We start from the raw sequence: 20570 nt of genomic DNA, 5'->3' as shown, positions 1-20570 counted from the left end.
GTAATTGAACAACCATAAAGAATTTTTATATGTGTTGCTAACATTACAGAATGAGATCTTATGATTTTCTGTTCAATTATTTGAACATGTGTTCGTGAGGCAGCATCATTTTTCTGCCTGGATATTCTGCCTAAGTGAAAGTATTTGAACATACGCCATTCATAGGGAAACACTGTGACTTTGATTTGAATGGATTCCATCATGCAGTCCTCTAGGAGAAAGGTCTACTCACACAAGTCAATCTCATTCAACTGAGTAGTCCAATTGATTCCATGAAGACTACTCACTTGAGTAAGGTTTATCTGCATGATCAAGAGAATTCTACTCAGCCCGTGATGTTCAGGAAAAAAATATTTTTTAATTAAAGTAAATTATTCTAAGTAAATACATGTGAATAAAGGCTTGTGGCTTTAAAGGCTTTAAAGGCTTGTGGTGATAGGACCAGAGGGGACAGATATAAACTGGAGAGGGGCAGATTTAGGCTAGACATTAGGAAGAACTTCTTCACTATGAGAGTGGTGAAGCACTGGCACAGGTTGCCCAGGGAGGTTGTAGCTGCCCCATCCCTGGAGGTGTTCAAGGCCAGGTTGGATGGGGCCTTGGGCAGCCTGATCCAGTGGGATGTCCCTGCCCATGGCAGGGGGGTTGGAACTAGATGATCTTTAAGGTCCCTTCCAACCCAAACTATTCTATGAATATTTTTTCTGCATCTCAACTGAACTCAGAGACAATAGACATCAGGCAAAATATACAGGTCAGCATCCTGAAGGAGAATTTCAAATTTCTGAAAAGTTCTGTTGCTAAGGCTGCAGATTTGCCTTCTGCTGTTTCTGTCTCTGTTGCTGGAGGGACCAAATGCTGCTTCTAAATACTCTGTTGCAGGTGCATTGATATAATCTAGCGTCACTTTGGAGACAAAAAAGCTCTTCTAATGCAAGAGAAGAAACCCTAGGTGCCATGGTGATGAGGATCTGATAAGATAATTAAGAAAACAATGTTACATCTACAGGATAAAGTAGTATTAGGTGCAGACCACTGCATAATAATAGCACTTCCCTATCAGAAAAGACTTATTCCAAAGAAGGAAGGAGAAATTATCTGAAACAGACCACGAGGGCACTTGCATTTAAGCCGTATAAAGTCAGGTGAATGGAATCAACAGGAGATAACTGGCATGAAGTGGCAAAATTGTGTTGCTAGCTGAATGAGCTCAAGATGCATCCAATCCAGTGGCTTGTGACTAACATGTTTACCAAAGAAGGGGCTGGGAGAGCATTTACAGAGTGATTTGTCTGTCTACCAGATTATGATAATTCTTCCAGCCACTTCTCTGTTCCAACAGTTGATGAGATATGTCATTTTTGTCTCTGAATGGAATTAATAAATCCCATTCCACAGTAAGCGCACCAAACCAAAGTGAACAGAGTGTTTCTAAAAACATTGCACAGACAACCAAACCTACTCTCTCCATACAAATTACAAAGCAACTGCACTCATTAAGGGGACACTGGCATCCATGTGAACATTCAAAGTAATCAGTATATGGATAAACCTTAGCTTTTCAGTATTAATTACTAAAATTTGTTTATCTCTTGAATTCCACATTTGTTATTCAAATGCTGTATTTAAACTATGCTTTGCAACATCTGGATGATCAATATTTACATAAGCTGTGTCACCAGTTATTTAGTTTTTAGCCTATTTACCTAAGAAAATAGGGCTTATGAGAAAGCACTGCTGCTCAGTTTATCCCTCTCCTCTCTTTACAACATTGCTTTTAAGATAATCAGCACTTTCAACCATTTTGAAAGAGAAGCAGAAGACATATTTCTACAAATTTGATGAAAATTAGCAAACAAGTAGTGGAGCAAAACCCAAGTTTGTGACTCCAGAGAGGAAAAGGCAGGCAGAACTTTGTTGTCATGCTTTCTATTTGGCAGCAACAGTTTGGTTAATTGCACATATCTTATAACAGGGTAATTCGTATATGTGTAGCTCCAAATGAGCAATTGTTTTTTTGGGAAGGAGAAAAAATGATGGAAGGACAATAGACTTGATAATCAAAGTCAGCAATGTGCGCTTGCAGCCCAGAAGGCCAACCATATTCTGGGCTGCATCAAAAGAAGCGTGTCGAGCAGGTCGAGGGAAGTGATTCTGCCCCTCTATTCCTCTCTTGTGAGACCTCATCTGGAATACTGTGTCCACTTCTGGAATCCTCAACATAAGAAGGATATGGAGCTGTTGGAACAGGTCCAGAGGAGGGTGACAAAGATGATCAGAGGGCTGGAGCACCTTCCCTATGAGGACAGGCTGAGAGAGTTGGGCTTGTTCAGCCTGGAGAAGAGAAGGCTCAGAGGAGACCTTATAGTGACGTTCCAGTACCTGAAGGGCCTGCAGGAAAGCTGGAGAGAGACTATTCCTAAAGGCTTGTGGGGATAGGACGAGGGGGAATGGGTATAAACTGGAGAGGGGCAGATTTAGACTAGACATTAGGAAGAATTTCTTCACCATGAGCATAGTGAGACACTGGAACAGTTTGCCCAGGGAAGTTGTGGCTGCCCCATCTCTGGAGGTATTCAAGGCCAGACTGGATGGGGCCTTGGGCAGCCTGATCTAGTGGGATGTCCCTGCCCATGGCACAGGGGTTGGGACTGGATGATCTTTCAGATCCCTTCCATGATTCTATGATTCTATGATTCTATGAAAGTGGTAGTAGGTTGTTCAGGGGAAAAAAAAATAACACTAATCAGCAGGAACTGTGAGTTTCAATAGATTCATTGCATATAGAAAAAGCGTCTTTGTTGCCTAAAGTCAAAGAAAGAATGTGAGCAGAGTCAAAAGCAAGTATGCAAGTTAAGCATAAATCAACTGTAAATCGCATGAACTGTAAATCGTGTGATGATTCTACCTTCTCAGATTATAATATATGTTTTAACTTGATCTTTGAATATGAGATAGTCACTGCATAATATAGAAATTGAAGGGTTTTGTGATAACAAAATACAAATTTTATTTGAGTTTAAACAAAAAGTAACACTAATTTCTCAATTTAAATTACCCTTAAAGTTCTCATCTGATTTATCAAACACAATGAAGAGATCCTTAATTACTTTTCAAAGAATATTTTGTACTATGATTACCTTTTGCATTTTTGCAGCATCCAGAGATTTCACAATTCTGCTGAACTGCTGAAGGCCGAGCTCTTCTAGTTGAAAAGCAGCTAGATAACAAATAACTATAAAAAGATGCACACATTTTAAATGCAGCAGAAAATTGTAATAAACCTATACCCTGTACTCTGCATAATCTTGGATTTAGACTGTTACTTTAATTTTAAATATTCTTCAGTATTGTTTATCTAACAGGGCAATAGAATTCTTGAAAATGAGAAATTGTACAATGAAGTTATAATATAATATTAACCCTATGTTCATTATCAGCTTTGTGACTCTGTGCTCATTATTAGCTTTGTGACTCTGCGCTATGGCTCATAGAAATCAGTTTTCTCTTCCATGAGTCAGACCCAAGCTTGTGCAAATCTACATTATTTTATGGAAATTCTAGCAGCTGAGGATGGGGTTGGAGCCTATGATCTCCAGAGGTCCCTTCTAATCTGTACCATTCTGTGATTCTGTGAGCTCGCCACTGATACAAAAAACAATTTTAGCTCTCTGAAGTCATTCACAGAGGTCCTTTCGACACCTGCAAATATCTGTGTGCAAAACCAGGAGATTTACCATAGCAGCATTTGGAATCCTGTAAGACCAAAGGTAAGATCTTGCCATGATTCTAGACATTAGAAAGAATTTCTTCACCATGAGAGTGGTGAGGCACTGGCACAGGTTGCCCAGGGAGGTTAAGGATGCCCCATCCCTGGAGGTGTTCTAGGCCAGGTTGGATGGGGCCTTGGGCAGCATGGTTTAGTGGGACGTGGCCCTGCCCATGGCAGGGGGGTTGGAACTGGATGATCTTTAAGGTCCCTTCCAACCCAAACTATTCTATGGTTCTATGACTTTATGATTTCACAGTCGTTTTGTTATGGCAACATCACCACTAAAATAAGCAGCTCTGTCAACCCCGAACTGCTTGTTCCCATCCCGTGCTTTTGCATCCTTGTGTACTCTAGGGCAAGTACAGTCACCCACGCAGCCAAGTTAAAACAGATTGTGAATTTTAACCTGAAACACTTTCTTGATCAGTTCACTCGATGGCTGCTAAATGCAAGTTCCAACTCAAGAGGAGATATGACATCACAGGGGTGAGAATGAGTGGCCAGCGACAAGAAAAAGACTGGCCTTTTTTTTTGGATAGTAGTACCAGTTTATACAACAAATATCTGCGTATTCCACCAGTGAAATTCTGTGTTAGTCTGGCAACAAGGCAGGGAGACTAGGAGTCAAATGGCTGCTGAGAGACATGGCTGAAAAGTTTTGGACAGTATTACATCATTGGAAACAGCTCTCTTTTAGCATAACCAAAATGTTCAGTGTAAGCAAGTTTATTCTGAGAAAATTTAACATGGACAGGAGACATAAAAGAAAGTTTGGGCAGTGAATTTTTTAACACACTCTGGTTTTACTCTTTTCGGGGGGGGTAGTTCTTATTCCTCTGTTCCAACGTCACAGTTTATTATACATAACAATAGTATAGATAACAAAAATTTTAAACATAAGATATCATATTTCTAGTATTTACTTTCCTTTTTTTTTTTTCTGCAAGTGACCACTTTGCAAGAACTGTTGTAGTCTTTGCTTATATTCTGAATTAGAATAAAACCAAGTCTTAAAATTGTGATATTCTCTGGAAAATCCAAATATGATCCTTGCACCCACCCACTGGCAAGTGTGCAGGTCAATACAGGAAAAGGCATAGTCAATGCTGTTAGATTTTTGTGTATCTGTAAAGTTCATGAGCCCTGTATCAGTTTTCATTTGCCCATATTCATTTTAATCAATCAGGCTTCACTTGCACTGCAGTATTTCAGCTGCCACCAAATAGTGATGATAAAAGCAGTAAATGCTGACCAATGTGCAGCAGCCAACTCAGTGTATCCTTAGGCTTCAATCTTGTGCTTTAGCATAGCAACATATTTAAGCGGTCTTAGTAGAATATACATTTATCTCCTACAAGCTTTATTAAATTCAAATCTGCTCACACATAGCAACAGCCCTTATAAGCAGCTTTGATTGTTTAAGTGTCAATGCAGCTTGGCGAAAGGAATCACAAGCAGCTTAAAAAAAATGTAAGCCAATGACCTTAGACTCTCAACTTGTTGATAAAGGAAAATTTTCTGGGGCCTACCCTGTGCTATGATTAACGGAGGCTTTTGAGTGGACCAGTCCTGACAATCCAATTATGGCAACACTCAGCTTAAAGGTATAATTTATGTGTCCCAGACACTGAAAAACATGGCCTTGGAGAAATGGAGACAATGAAGCATTGCCATTTAGAATAAACTCAATATACTAATAATTTCACCCTTGATAGTTCAGGTTCCCTTTTGTTTGTTATTTGATTTGGATTTCTATTTCTTTCCAGATTGTGATCGAAGCAACCAGAATTGCCATAAAAATTGAAAAGCTTTTAAAACATAAAATGTAGCTATATTTATATTAGATATGGTTTGTTTTTTTTTTTTCAAACACTTTGAATTAAATTGGCTGGTCTTTTCAAAGAACCCACAAGGCTTCAGAACATATGTGACTCAGAGGACCAATGCCAGTGCAGTTTGTGATTCCAGCTTATTTAGTGACTTAATAAATCAACCTCAGTGCACATATTAAATGCACAGCAAAAAAACCCTATGTTTTTAAATTACTTTTTTGTGTACTTCCTAGTATCTAAAATAATACTGGAAATAGGAACTACTCTGATTAACTAGCTCATACTACCAGGTATAGTCATATGATAACTGGTTCTAACCAAGTAAATAATAAAGGGAAAATAATTGACCTCACTGGTGGAGACAGACAGAAGTCTATCTATGTCATTGTGATGGTCATTAACAAAGAAACCCATGTGCAGGTAGAGACAATCGTATCTTTGTACTGCGAGACATGCTGTGTTCCTCAGCAGACAGAGCTCTGTTACACAATTTCATATCTAAATGGCAGAGGTCCTGGGTTGCATAGAAAAGAATAAAGGGAAATCACTGAAGAACATTTTTCAAAGTGATGGTTAAACTTCCAAGATACTCATCTAGTCAACAATGCTGTTTTCCATCTGCGCATTACCTGATCTGCAGGCAGATTCTGCAGAATTTTCTTAGGGCGAAATTCCAGTTAACACACATGAGAGTCCAGACTAAATAACAGTTTCAGAATTAAGGCCATTAGAGAAGGTCATGTCTTTCATACTGCACTCTGCACAATGACAATTCTTCAAACATAATATAGTATTAAGACTTAGATTAGTCATGTATTTTTTAAAAAATATTTGTGGTAGAAATATTTGGTGTTTTAAAGCAAACTTACCTACATAGAGATTACGCTCAGAAATTGGGCAGTATCTCCCATCCAGAACAAAAAAGGCATTGACTACTACATCCAGTAAGGATTTATATTCTATGCATCCAGCTAGTGTATCCAACACAAATTTTTCCTCTGTCTCACTGAGAGTCTATAGAGATACAAAATTAATAATGATTAATGTATTCCAGAAGGAAAATTTTAGTTGCATACAAAAAGAAGTACAATCATTTGAAGTAATTGGAAAATATGAACAATGAACAGCAGTGCCTTTGGTAGGGCTAACACACTTCTCTCAAATATGGGCAGTCCTAACAAATTAAAGGTCCTTGTTAAAGTAAAATGTAACTTTTCCCCGGTGTTAAAATTTATCTTTTGACCTACTCATTTAGTTAAAAGGCCTTGATGAGTGAATGTCAATAGCTGAAGCAAAGAAAATGTGAAGTCTCTGAGCTATGAGCAATGATTAACTTAGTCAATAGCATGAGAAAATTTCAATAAGAGTCTGCTTTTCCAGTAGGAAACCTGTTCTTTGTTGTTGAAGTCTGTGCTACTGGGGGAAACCAAATCAAGGGAAGAAGCTGGACAGGGATTATGAAGACTCTTAACTGTGACTGTAACTTAATACTGGAGACTATTTTAAACAAAACCTGTGAGTGTTGCGATTCTTGTAAATGCGGACTGTGTGTTTCTGATGTGCACTCAGCCATTTGCAGTGTTCATGCAATACCACAAGAGAATTGGAAAAAGGAGGGTTAGATGCTCACTGCACACCATTTGGTTCCTACTTCATAATTTCTTTAGAAAGTTTGAACGCTCCTGAACTTTACAGAGTTTACATAATAATTTACCTAAGGAATATCTGTTATTACGTGAGATAAACTTCTGAGTGCAGTCCACCTTTAAAACATTGCAGTAAAATCTGACGCCCAGGACAGTTTGTTATTATATGAACTGAAAAAGGACACGCATACTATGAAAAAATGACAAATAATAATGATTCTTTGACTTAAGGAGGTTAGCTAAGAAGCCAAGAAAAAAGCTAAGTGCATCTTCTGAAAACATGTAATCCACAGCTGATATATGATCTCCCCCACAGCTCTGAAATGTGGGAAAAATTGAACTGCAATAATATAGCAGATCAGAGGTTCACCTTGCCTAGTAGGCTATCTGCTAATATCTTGATCTCCTTATTTCCCTACTGTGATTCATTTCTAGTTTAAAAGTATTATGAGAAGGTGTTGGAAGGAACTATCTGAGTGTTGTGAAGCGTGACACTACATCAGGACTTGAGTTTGAGCAAATACAAGGCAAAACTTTAAAATTACAGTTCTAATTTTTAAATGAAAAAAATTATGCAGAAGTCTTCTGAGTGTATTTTCTCAGGTTATTGTTCAGAGTAAGCATAACTGTTATTTACTTATTCCTGGTCAAAAGCCAGTTTTCATTTCTTCCAATTTGTGCTTCATCACTATGAAAAAATTAGTGCCTCAATGTAATTGTCTTCGTATATATATATATATATGTTTATATATATAATATATATATGTATAATATGGAGGCAAAATTACATCTCTATACATCCTTGTAATTTCTTTACTGCCACTGGGATCACACAAATTCATTTGACTACATCTCTAGCAGAAGTGTAACAGACAATATTATTAATGATGCACTGAAAAAAGAGAATCAAGCTCAGTTTGTGGGTTTTAGGTCCTTAAGGCTAATATTGGTTAAAAAGATAGAAAACCTTTATTTCTACAACTGGAGTTGTAGAAATAGTCTTATCAGACATGACTCTGAACATATACTGTGACACAGATATGTTGTAAGAAGAAACAGTGTAACCAAACCAACAGTTACATGGAGATATGGAAGCTTCACAAAGTGCTGGGCAGCGCTACAGACTGAGTGCGAATAAGCAGGGTATCACCTATGCTCTTAATCCAGGCTCAAGAGAAAGAACCAACAGGTTGTCGTTGAGATGGGAGTGACGTGGCAAAGGAGGAGTACAGAGAAAGGAGTGAAAGCGAAGGAAAAACAGGAGATAGGGAGGAGCTTGGATGGACGATGGACACAAATGGAAAAGCAGAGGAAAGAGAATGAATGGATCTGAAAATATGCCAAAAAATTGATGTTCTGAAAAGCATGGATTCCATCTTGCTAAACACTAAGAATTTTTGTGAGGGACACAGCCCATTCCAAATATACTTTTTCTGGATAAAAAGTAATGGAAGTTCTTTCATAAAAGTGATGAAAAAAAAATCCATAAATCTAACCCCCCATCAAATGTTCAAATATCTATCCCATATTTGATATGAGATACCTGCAAATTCACCACAAAAGGCAAAAGCAAACTTAAGTACCAGGAAGGCAAAGTGAGAGAGGATGACATAGTTCCAGATAAAGTAGAATTGTAATGTTTTGAATCTAAAACAATTGGTCCCCTTGAACAAATGCTGTTATTCATGAAGAGATCAATCTGCAGACAACAGTGGATCTGATAATAAGTCTGTACTAAAACTGGAGAAGCCTGCTGAAAACACACACAACAAAAACTCTCACAGCTACCTCTGCTATAATAGAAAACTAGAATACAAATAGCCTGCAAGATCCTTGTTTAATTAGAATCTTTGCATTCACCTTCTAAGTACTTTGCTATTTCATACACATATAAAGTACTGACAACAGACCAGTTCTTCTGGAAAGATGACCAAAAGTAGACAGATAACAAGACAACACAAGCACCCAAATCATGTATACGGTTCACACTACAACATAAAAATGCAATTACATAGTTACATTTACTCTGCTTCTTTTGCTCTCCTGAGTTAACAAGTCCATTAGAAGTTAGTTGCCAGGACAAACACAGAAATAAATGCTTACTCTTGCTTACTCCCTGAGCAAGAAAGTACAAAACCACTGCACTCGAGCTAAGCAACAAGGTGACAGGAGGTGCACTGGGGACAACTGTGCTCCAGAACATCAGTATGGATTGGTAATTCTGTGGACCCTGGCCCGAAAAGCCATCTCAGGAAATACTATCAATTGACTTTGCTTTCAATCACAAATGGTACTGAGTGTTCTATTTCTACTTATAAAAACTGAGAGCACTTAAGCAGCCTGCAGCTGTGTCATCTAAGGAAGTGATCTCATCAGAACTCATAATAAACCAAAGACTGAGCAGGATCAGCACTTGGATAAGAAATCTCAAAGGTGAGTCAGTTGTTGTTTAATCCCTTCTGATAATCTAGTGAATCAAAATCCAAAATCCAATCTAAGGGAGAGTACCCTTAGAACAGTAAGGGTACCAGTGCACTGTGTCCTGAAGGAGGACAAATATCCTTCAAGGATATTTAGAGTTTATCTGTACAGCTGAAATAATAATTGATTTGGGAAAGTAATAGGTTAGGTAGGTGTTACTTCTAGCACTAATTCTTAAGTGCATTCTTCCTGTGTGGCTTTATGTTGCATTTTACATCAGTGAGATGTATTTCAGAAGTGGGTCAAATGATCCTGAAGCAGTACATTTATAGCACCTTTAGTATGTGGTTCTCTAAACACTTCACTAATATTAATTGCATTTAATGTGACTCCTTTTGGCTAATATTATTTTGTAAGTGCAGGAATTATGGTATGGAGCAGATAAGAGATTTGCCCTAGGCAACACTAAGCCATTGGTGGCAACAAGAAAATAATTAATAAATGCTAATTTGTGAGCCTTTGTTCCGCCCATCAGACCATCTCCCTATATTTTCAAGTGTGTTTTACCTCATATATTTCTCTGGTAAAGCTAGCTTTTAGCTATGTTTGCAAGTATATTGTGTGTCCTTCAGCACAAGGAAGGCCAGATAATTTACAGATGAAAGTAACACATACAGCTATCATCTCCTGTTGCACCAAATACTGAAATTTATCAGGGGACAAAACAGACCTGGAACAATGTGCTGATTCTGTGCTCAGGAAACATCCACTCTATCTCTAACGTTACAGCTTATTCTTGTTTTGTGGTGTAAAGCATAGTAAGTTTATGGTACATGAATACTGGATGGTCCTACATTTTTAATGTTTGGAAGCCTATATATTACTGTCTTGACCAAGGGCTGTACTAGACAGAAGTAAAATACAGTTAAATGTGTTCACAATGTCATTCCCATACAAATAGCTGAAAGTGTTCTCTCTATGGCATTGAATTTCATCCTTTTCTGGTTCCCAAGAGTTTAAGTTGTAAAAGAACGACCCTGTATAAAATTATCCTGAATGATCCTGTGAAAAAAAATGTGACTCATGTCTGACTATGTGCTGACTGGAGTTCTCTCTCCCTTCTGAGAAATCCCTAATGCCCTGAGCCGGTTTCCATGGTCATATTTTCCCTGCTGCCTGACATGTAGTCGTGTCTGGGAACCAGTCAGGTTTCTTCAAAGAGAGAAGAGACAGCGTAGGAAAGCTTAAGTGTAGGGCTTTGTAAACAAACAACTTTCAACATGTGTTAGTACAAGAAACAGCATGAACTAAAGGGTAAAGAATCTGCAAAAAAGCAAGCTTTACTGCTGTGGGTGGATGGTTACAATGGAACTTATTTAAGGGCCAGAGAGGCCAGCGAAGGATGGTTAAGGAGAGAAAGAAAAACTCTTGTTTCTGGAGGGAAGAAGGAGAGGAATATTAGCCATGCCCCGTTTGAGACTCAGTTTAAAGTGAAACAGATATTTTAGGAAAAAAGATAATATCTCATGAAAAGCTAAAATAGCTGTCACCTCCTCAGAGAACTGAGTGATAGTATGCACTGAACTTGACTACTTCTAAGCAGAATATGCACATTTTGCAGCTGCAGTCTGATTAATTTATAATGCTTCAGATATCAGTGCTAGTCGTCTCCAAGGCTAATGAAAATGTGGTGGAAATGAAAATATTCTTATTGACTTCATTGGGCTTTGAATCAGTTGCCAGAAGCCGGACCTCTGAAGCCAGTGAAAATGCTTCCAGTAATTTCACTTGGGGGAAAAAAAACTGGGATCTTAAGATTTAAGTAGGAGAATGTCCTGCTTCTGCTATTTCATAGAATCGTAGAATAGTTCAGGTTGGAAGGGACCTTAAAGATCATCCAGTTCCAACCCCTGTGCCATGGGCAGGGACATCCCACTAGATCAGGCTGCCCAAGGCCCCATCCAACCTGGCCTTGAACACTTCCAGGGATGGGGCAGCCACAGCTTCCCTTGGCAACCTGTGCCAGTGTCTCACACATGGTGAAGAAATTCTTCCTAATGTCTAGTCTAAATCTGCCCCTTTTCAGTTTATACCCATTCCCCCTAGTCCTATCCCCACAAGCCTTTATGAATAGTCTCTCTCCAGCTTTCCTGTAGGCCCCCTTCCGGTACTGGAAGGTTGCTTTTTATACAGTGTGTGTTGCACTCACAAGCTAGTATTTTCATCTTCATATGATGATGCTGACCAACTTGAACAGGTACAGTTAATGCTATTTTCCCTCGTACTTAGTATTAAATCACATGAGTGGGATATTGCAGAAAAATTGGAGTCCATCCTCTCCTTAGAAAGGTCCTAATCTGCATTTATCTCAGTAGCTAATAACACAAGTTAGACTTGTACAATTTAGTAGAATTTTTTTTTTCACCACATGTCTCAAAATAATATTGCATTAAGCTATTTTCATATTTAAAACTAAATCTATGACTTTTGACATTTGGGGATTTACTCGCAGTTGAGTGGACATGTGTGAGACACAGCTGAACCAACACAAATGAGAACTATGAAGAGTTATGCCAAATCACACTGTGTTCTTGCAAAATGGAAAGCTCATAAATAGTTTCATCTTGCTATCAACATGAGAGGGATAAAGGAGTAAAAGCAGTTCTGATTTTACAGTAGTAGGCTTTTCAGTAGGTGCGATTTATATAGGTCAATATAATGTGTCTGATCCTGCAACTCGAAGCAAATGATTCCACTGAAAATGAAGTGAGTTATTTGCATAGAGAAAGGCACAGACATTGCATGGTAACTTCTGTGTTAGAATCTGTCTTTTGTTGTCATAGCAAAAGCTTGATTCTAAGAGTCACAAGGAAGAAAAAAAAATGTCTGGGGTGCTTCAGTTAAATACAGAACTTAATCTTTTTTCAAAATGAACAGATACAGCCCATTTCTATAAATGGCCTGATGAAACTGTATCCTTAGGTATGATATACATTGGATGAAGGATCACTCTGGATATGGACCATTTTTGATAGATTTAATTGAAGAATATCTAAAAAAATGAAGGGGGGTTAGTACACAAGAATTAAGACATCTGGAGGGCATCAATCTGATGAAAGGAGTATTAAAAAGTGCTTAGGAAGATAAACAAGGAGAAGTAGTCTGGCCATTCAAATGAAGAACAACAGAAATAGAGATGTGAATTTGAATGTGAGTACTAATAATGTAAAGAACTGTTATCAACTTAAAGAATTTGTTTTAGTTAATGTATTATTCAGGATAATTCAACTTTAATTCAGTTTTAATAGCAACATGGTCAAAACAGCAAAGTGAAAGTATTTATTTGCACTTATTATTTGTTTTAGGAGGTTTGAGGGATATAACACAATTCTTTGTGATTGAAGGCAAAGGCTTGTTTGTTGTAACTAGGAATGAACCATCATACTACCAATGAACCTATGTTCTTATTGAAAATATTTGCAGTGAAAACCAAGTCCAGTAGTATGCTATAAACATTATAACTTACAATACAATAAACCTAAAAATTGAAAATAACCTAATTACAAGTCAAAGTGTAGTTTTCTTCCTGGAAGAAAATCAAGTCTGATAATTCACTGAGAACAGCAAACAGAAATTCTGATCATTCACTGAGAACAGTAAACAGAAATTCTTTTTATGATGTAAAATTTGCATGTTGCTGAAATAAAATGTATGGAGTTTAATGCAGAAACATCTCTGGACTAATTTTCATCATAGCATTCTAATTAGAGGAAATCATGCTATTTATCTTCCACTGTTCAAGAACTAAAAATCCTTACCATTTGTATTTCTCTAAAAACAGGAGTGAGTTTCCCTAACTCCACTTGTAAGTAGAAGCATGAATTAGGAGTTGGAAGACAGGAACTGAAACTGGAACGTGTTTTTCTCTTCAGCTTCCTGAGTGGCCTTGTAGAGACTATGTTCTCTCTTGACGCCTTGGTTTGAAACAGTATTAACTCACTGACATGGCCGTTTATTTATACATATCCATCATGCCAAAAGAAGATTACATCTTTATACATACAGTGGTTCAGGCAGACCTGAACTACTGTCAAAGTAATGGCTTATCTCTGCTCTTTAAAATTCAGTTTCCATTCCTTTAGTACTAATTTTCTGATTCTGTATTTGCATCTTGAAATACTGACTGGTTGAAAAGTGCAATAAGTGGAAAAAAATGTATCTCTGTGGTTATTGGATATGTTATCTGCTCGATCTACTGCAATTGCAAAAATGCAAGCAAAGATCGGTGCTTTTTCAAAGCAGTGCAAAGGGATTAGATGTGCAGCCACTGTTACTGTAAATGGACTGTGTAAAGCTAAATCTCATATACAGCTAGAAAAACATAACTCTTGATCACAGTATCTAATGCCATCATTTCTCTATAAATAAAGGCAGCCAACTACTTATCTCACTTACATCAATGCATGTACAGAGTAATGCTTTTGACTTTGGGCAGTCACGCTGGAATACACTAGGAAGCAGACTGTGTACCCAAATGTTTTCCATACAGATTTCTATCTCGAAGCTTGAGATAAGTTTCCCGACAACGAGAGAATATGTTCAGATAGGAACACTGATACGTAGAGAAAATTATCAAGATATACTAAGAATTAAAAATAATAATCATGAAGACATTGTTCCTGCTCCTGTTGAAGTTAATGGATACCCTCCCATTAACCTCTCCCACTGAGAGGAACAAGATGAGAGTGGCTCACATGGTCTGATACAAGGAAGTGTTATTTGATAAAAATTGTCAAATATTCAGTTTTTTAACTAGCTATTTGGAAATAGTAAGTAGTTGAAAATTAAATGCAGGAAAACAGCTAGGGATTTATTTTCAAAGTGGCACACAAGGGTCAAGAAAAGACTTAGAAATTTGGCCTTCTGTTTTTCTTATAAAAATCTGCTTATTAGATTTCCAGACAACTTATTTTATTATTCTCGATTCTACAAGCATTTTTTTTTTATATTTTATATTTTATATTGCTCTTTGAAACCTACTTCATTCTGACAGAGATTTTGTACTGCAAAATGTCCTTTGCTATCTGCTCCCTGCATTTGGGGCGAGAATGCGTGGCTGTCAGAGGCACTTATCTCCAGGATCATGCACTTGACAATACTGGCACCTGCAGTGGTTCCCACAGCCTGGCAGAGACACTACTGAGGTGCTGAACTCCCTTCAAGGTATTCTGGAATGACCTGTGCATGCTGTCTTTTTATTTTGAAAGAAGTAACCTAGTCCAAAATTCTTGGTTTCACCTGGAACAACCACAAAGAGCTGGACAATAGGCTATCAAGCATATTTGATGTGTCACCCACAGGTTATCAAAGAATTAACCAAGATACCTCAGGTATCATATGAGAAGAACATAAACACTATAAAACATACAAATACAATAAAGACACGCACAGTGTTAACAATCACTGTAATCTGATTGTACTTTTAAGGGATGGAAAATTAATTAACCAGTTAGAAACCTAATAGAATAGAAGATAAAAACTTGTAGAAAAGCCAAGTCTGATACAGTGCATACCTATGTAAGTAAATAAATACAGGGTGAGCCATATCTTGCAGTTATTTAGATGTGTATTCTTACAATCCACCCCTCCTGGTTTGTGTCTGGTTGGTAGCATACATCACTAGGTTTGCTATTTGTCATGTTGCTAGCATGAGACTTAAAGGCTTGAATCTGGCCTGTGAGGAATTTTCTGCATGGGTCAGTTAATATTGACTAACTGGTAAGTGGCCAAGCCTAGGAATCATGTACACAAAAAGTTCACAATATTTTTAGGATTACATGCCTCTTGTGAAATAGAAAAGAAAGAAGTGAATTTCCACGATGGATTATAACAACCTATTTGGTACTGAAACAAAGCTGAATTTTATATAAACATCGACCTTACTTTTAACATTCTTGGATAAATTTGAAGCAAAAACATTAAGTAGTAAGTGAACTAAAACTATCCCAGTGAAAGATTTCTGCCTTATCTTTGTCATCAGCTACCTTCCCTGTTCTTCCCCTTTCGAAAAGGTTTATTATGAAACTTAAGATTCATGTTTCTCTAATAGAGTTACTGTTTCTTTTGTCTTTGTATCACCCTTCCTGGACTGAGAACAATGATCTGAATATTAATTTTTACGAGTATTTGTTTTGGCAGCAGTGGCAGCTGAATTTACCTGCTCTCTGCCCAGTGAAAATGATTATTTTGAAACTGGAGCAGTTCCCTGATGTAATTAAGCATATGAATGCACAAAGAGTTATGCCAGTACTGCAAGGCAGCAGGGCAGTGGCAAAAAGTAGGAACCTGAGTGGAAACAGTTTGAGAGCAAGCACTGAGGAAATGTGTATGAATCTACTGCATCATCCTCTGATTTTACATATCACAATTTCAGTTTTATATTCTTCTGGTCATTTGTGTTTATGCAAAATCAGTGAAAAAGACCGTCTAACTGCAATAGCATTGTTTTAGACCCTATTGTCAAAAGTGGAAATAACCACTGGAGCTGCATGGCAGTGTGGAAACACCTCTCTGATTATGTAGTTTGATAATACATGGCACACACAGACAATGGCAGTCCAAACAATATTACTGTCTTCCCTGAGTGATTTTCTAAAGCTGATTCAATCCAGTAACTGCATCAGCACAAGTCAGGGTGGCATAGAGGACAAAGAGATGGGAAGAGGTGACAGACCTCATCAGGAAAGGATGGGAACTGCTTCAGCCAGTACAGCTACGTACTGGCAAATCTTTGTCTGGTTATTTGCCATATTAGATTAAAATCAGGTGGTTGATTTACTGTCACTTGCTTTCTGTTCCACTGTTCTGATGTCATTTATGTCCTCAAAGCAAGAATACCTGATCCTATGAGTCAGCTTCTGAACTGCGTTTGTATATACAAAATGGGTGCCGCTGACAGAAATTTCCATTTGGAAGGAGGAAAGAGATAGGAAGCTACAAAACAGCTGAGTCAGGAGTGGAAGAGAAGCTTTTCCTATAATTATCAGATCCATTTTAGGATGTTGTTGCTTTCCTTGTCTTTTGTTGCTACCCAAGAAGTTATTTAATGTCTCTGATCTCTGCTTCTTTGTTTTCTGGTGACAACCATAAGAAATTTGGCCTTCAGTCATAAATTGAAAATGTCACTCTAAGAAAAATCTATGAAAGTTACAACAACGTGTTAGAAAACAGATATCTTTATGTCTAAAATCAGCTAGTAAAATACAAAACTGAAACTTAATATACCTGCAACATCTTAGCTGATTCATTCAAGAAATCCTCCACGCTCTGATTTTCAGGGTTAAATTTGTTAAGCTGTTGGACTATTATTGCAATGTGTTTTCCATGGCTGGCCATCTTCACCATGGAGAATCCTATAAATACAGTAAATCATTAATTTTTCATGCCTCCTTCAGTTGTAGCATAATGTATGTTGATAGGCTCATAGAGAAGATATACTGCAGTAATGTAGAAGAGAACATTCAGGTCAAGCTTTCAAAATCACAGTTACTCACAACAGCTAACAGGAGAAATGAGTACATAGTATAGACATCAATAAAGTACAAGACATAATTACATATTTTTTATTCTGTAAATGCCTCAAAAAGATCCTTAGGATGATACCTGAAATGGTTTCTGTAAGAGGTCATTAGACAAAATGTAATTAAAGATAATACTAGAGAAAACCATGAATTTTCGCATATGTGCTCTCCAGGTCCTATTTAATATATTGCTCTTTCCAGTGAGATGCAACCGAGAGCAGAATTTTAGTCTTAAATCTTATCACATGTTGCTTTTTTTCCAAAACAACAAAAGAATAGGAACAGAGAGGAACTGTTAGGAAGAGAGGAACAGTGCTGGTCAGCAAGCTGGACAACAATCACAACACATCAGTAGTCTGGGCCACCACCAAGGGGTGGTGGGAAGGCACAGCAGTTGGGTACATTTTATGCTTGATGGTTTGTTTCTGAAATAACTGGATTACATCTATCTTGAATGATGTCTTACTCCTATGCATGAGAGTTTGCAGAACTGAATACCTAGATTTTAATATTCACATGACAGGAACTATAATTCATTTCCTTAAACACATGCACATGTTGTTGGGTATGAAAGACCAATGATAGCAATGATCAAGGATGAAAGTCTTCAATCTGGTTTAGCAATGGAGAAAAAATAAGCATAGAAGTCATTTTCCCTGGTGAGAATAAAATACATTTTTGAAAATCATTCTTGTATTGTATATATCATCATATTCTGATGTTAGAAAAGAATGCTTGATCAAGATGATTCATTCCCACTGTGGTAAAGATAATTCATTTCTTGTTTTAAAAGGATATCTTAACATTTCCAGATACAGTGGTTTTGTACCCTGCCTTTCAGCACTATCACACTCAATAACAATTGCCTAAACAGCACTTTTAATTACCAATTGCAAATCACTGGAAAATAAAAGCGTTTGTCTGTGATTATGCTCAACATAGTCATTTAGTTACCTGGTATGATCAAGACAAAATCTCCAATTAAAAAAAAAAAGTCGAGCAAAACAGGGCTGGATCGTGACAAGGAAAGGCAAATACAAAAAGAGGTGCTACTGTGTCTCTGTCAGAGGAGAAAGCACCATTTCTCCACTCCTCTGAGAAATATGATCTGTTTCTCTCTAGCTGCCATGGTTCTTAAACTAACTAGGGATTTTGGATGAGGGAGAGAAATACTTCTGTACTCGTTCAAGCTGAATCATAATTCAGGCTCCAACAGCTCTACCAGTGACAAACGTCTTTTCTTCTGTCATGGCAGAAATGAGTTTGAGCTCTCATGCCTTGTACATGCTGATACTCACCTCTCCCTTCCAAATAACAATCATTAAAACCAAAGAATGGAATATGAAAACAGAGACATTGAGCAATACCTTGAAAACTCTGGACATACAGGCATTCTTAGTAGAAAGAACTTCACTTCTGACTGTATCTGAACATACTGCTATTATTATCATCGATGTTTTAAAACATACACATTAGGAATAAAATGCTTTGTGTTATGACATGCACCCTTATTTCCACGCAGCCGTTTAGGAGAATATTCTAATTGCTATGCATAAAAATGATATAAATTTATACTATGTACAAAATGGTAGAAATTTTCTTCTATTATCAGGTGTAGAATTTCAGTAAGGAGGTAAGAACCTGATTTAGCCTTATTTTACAATGGAGCTTGGAGATATTATGAAAGCAAACACATAGGATAAGACTGGCCACAACTGCAGGGACTGGTATCAATGACCTAAAAGATTCCGTCAGGTTTTACCTTTGCTTCTATGTTCCTGGCCTAGAAAGACTGCAATAACATTTCCTCTGATGAAAGCTATCCTTCTTAAAGAAAGGGCTGAACTAAGCCTCCCTGCAAAATTCAGTCAGATCAAACAGCTGCTGCTCAAAGCAGACTAGGTGTTTCAGTGGTGTGCTAGAAAAAGAGCCACTGAATACTGGGTACAGTTGTCCCAGTAGTTACAGCCCACCATTCTCAGTTACTTTGGACTTTTCTGGATTGCTGATTGTCACCTGAGCATAGCAGAGAGCAGTTCTGGGCACAGGTACTGCTTTCAGCAGATTCCTCCCTCCAGGCAGCAAAACATCAGATGGAAACCATTTACCCTGGGCAGCTCTAGCCTGGATATTAGGTTCACTTTTAATTTGCGTGTACTTCCATATTTTGCATACCTACTGTAACTGTTTTCTTTGACACAGTATTTTTTTTTGCAGAAATATTTTGTGGAACTTTACAATTAAATACTCGGTGTACAAAACCTTCTTCAAGTACGTTGCATTGTATTTACAAGACTGGGAAGCCAAAGGACACAGTTTTGGGGTCCTCAGTACAAGAAAGACATTGAGATGATGGAGTGTGTGCAAAGGGCAGTGAAGATGGTGAAGAGTCTGGAGCACAAGTCACAGAATCCTAGAATGGTTTGGGTTGGAAGGGACCTTAAAGATCATCCAGTTCCAACCCCTCTGCCATGGGCAGGGACACTTCCCACTGGATCAGGCTGCTCAAAGCCCCATCCAACCTGGCCTTGAACACCTCCAGGGATGGGGTATCCACAGTGCATAATCCTGAGCATTATGCACTTAATCTCTAAGTGATTCATCTAGCGGTCTTTTAAACCCCTCCAGGGACAGTGACTCAACCACCTCCCTGGGCAGCCTCTGACAGTGCCCGAGAACCCTTCCTGTGAAGAAATTTTTCATAATGCCTGATATAAATCTCCACTGGCACAACTTGAGGTCATTCCCTCTTGTCCTATTGCCCATCACTTGGGAGAAGAGACCAACACCCACTTCTCTACACCCTCTTTTCAGGGAGTTGTAGAGAGCAATAAGGTCTCCCCTCAGCCTCCTCTTCTGAAGGCTAAATAACCCCAATTCCCTCAACTGCTCCTCGTAACTCTTGTTCTCCAGCCCCTTCACCAGCTTCATTGCCCTTCTCTGGACACACTCCAGAGCCTCAATGTCCTTGTACCGAGGGGCCCCAAACAGAGCGCAGTATTCAAGGTACGGCCTCGACAACACTGAGCACAGGGGCACAATCTTTTCCCTGGTCCTGCTGCCCATGCTGTTTCTGATACAGGCCAAGATGCCATTGGCCTTCTTCGCCACTGTGGCCACTGTTCAGTCGCTGTCAGTCAACACCCCCGGGTCCTTCTCTGCCAGGCAGTTCCACTGCCAGCCGATATCAGCCCGCGCTCTGTGCATCGCACACACAGGGGATCCACGGTTACGATCACCGCCCAACCCGCCGCCTCGGGGCGGGCGACACCACCCGAGAGAACCGCACCTGGCGACCCCGCCCCAGGCCCCGCCCACT

At 38.4% G+C, this 20570-nt stretch overlaps 1 protein-coding gene across 5 annotated transcripts in view; it reads right to left on the bottom strand.

The window, feature by feature from the left end:
* Window positions 1–20570, bottom strand: part of CFAP99 (cilia and flagella associated protein 99) — a 61349-nt gene that overhangs the window by 39994 nt on the left and 785 nt on the right. For 3 of the 5 annotated variants that reach the window (XM_054065635.1, XM_054065634.1, XM_054065636.1), the window contains 3 exons: window positions 16956–17083; window positions 6474–6618; window positions 3141–3235 (listed from right to left, as the gene is read on the bottom strand). In XM_054065635.1, coding sequence (XP_053921610.1) covers window positions 3141–3235; window positions 6474–6618; window positions 16956–17075 — 360 coding nt within the window. In that variant the 5' untranslated portion in view covers window positions 17076–17083. Of the gene's footprint in view, window positions 1–3140; window positions 3236–6473; window positions 6619–16955; window positions 17084–20570 lie in introns of those variants that run through there. The other 2 variants (XM_054065638.1, XM_054065637.1) reach the window with 2 other exon arrangements.

Source organism: Cuculus canorus, chromosome 4 (genome assembly GCF_017976375.1).
Source record: "Cuculus canorus isolate bCucCan1 chromosome 4, bCucCan1.pri, whole genome shotgun sequence".
NCBI lineage: Eukaryota > Metazoa > Chordata > Aves > Cuculiformes > Cuculidae > Cuculus > Cuculus canorus.
The sequence above is the reverse complement of the archived record's forward strand: the minus strand, read 5'-3'. Positions and strand labels throughout refer to the sequence as shown.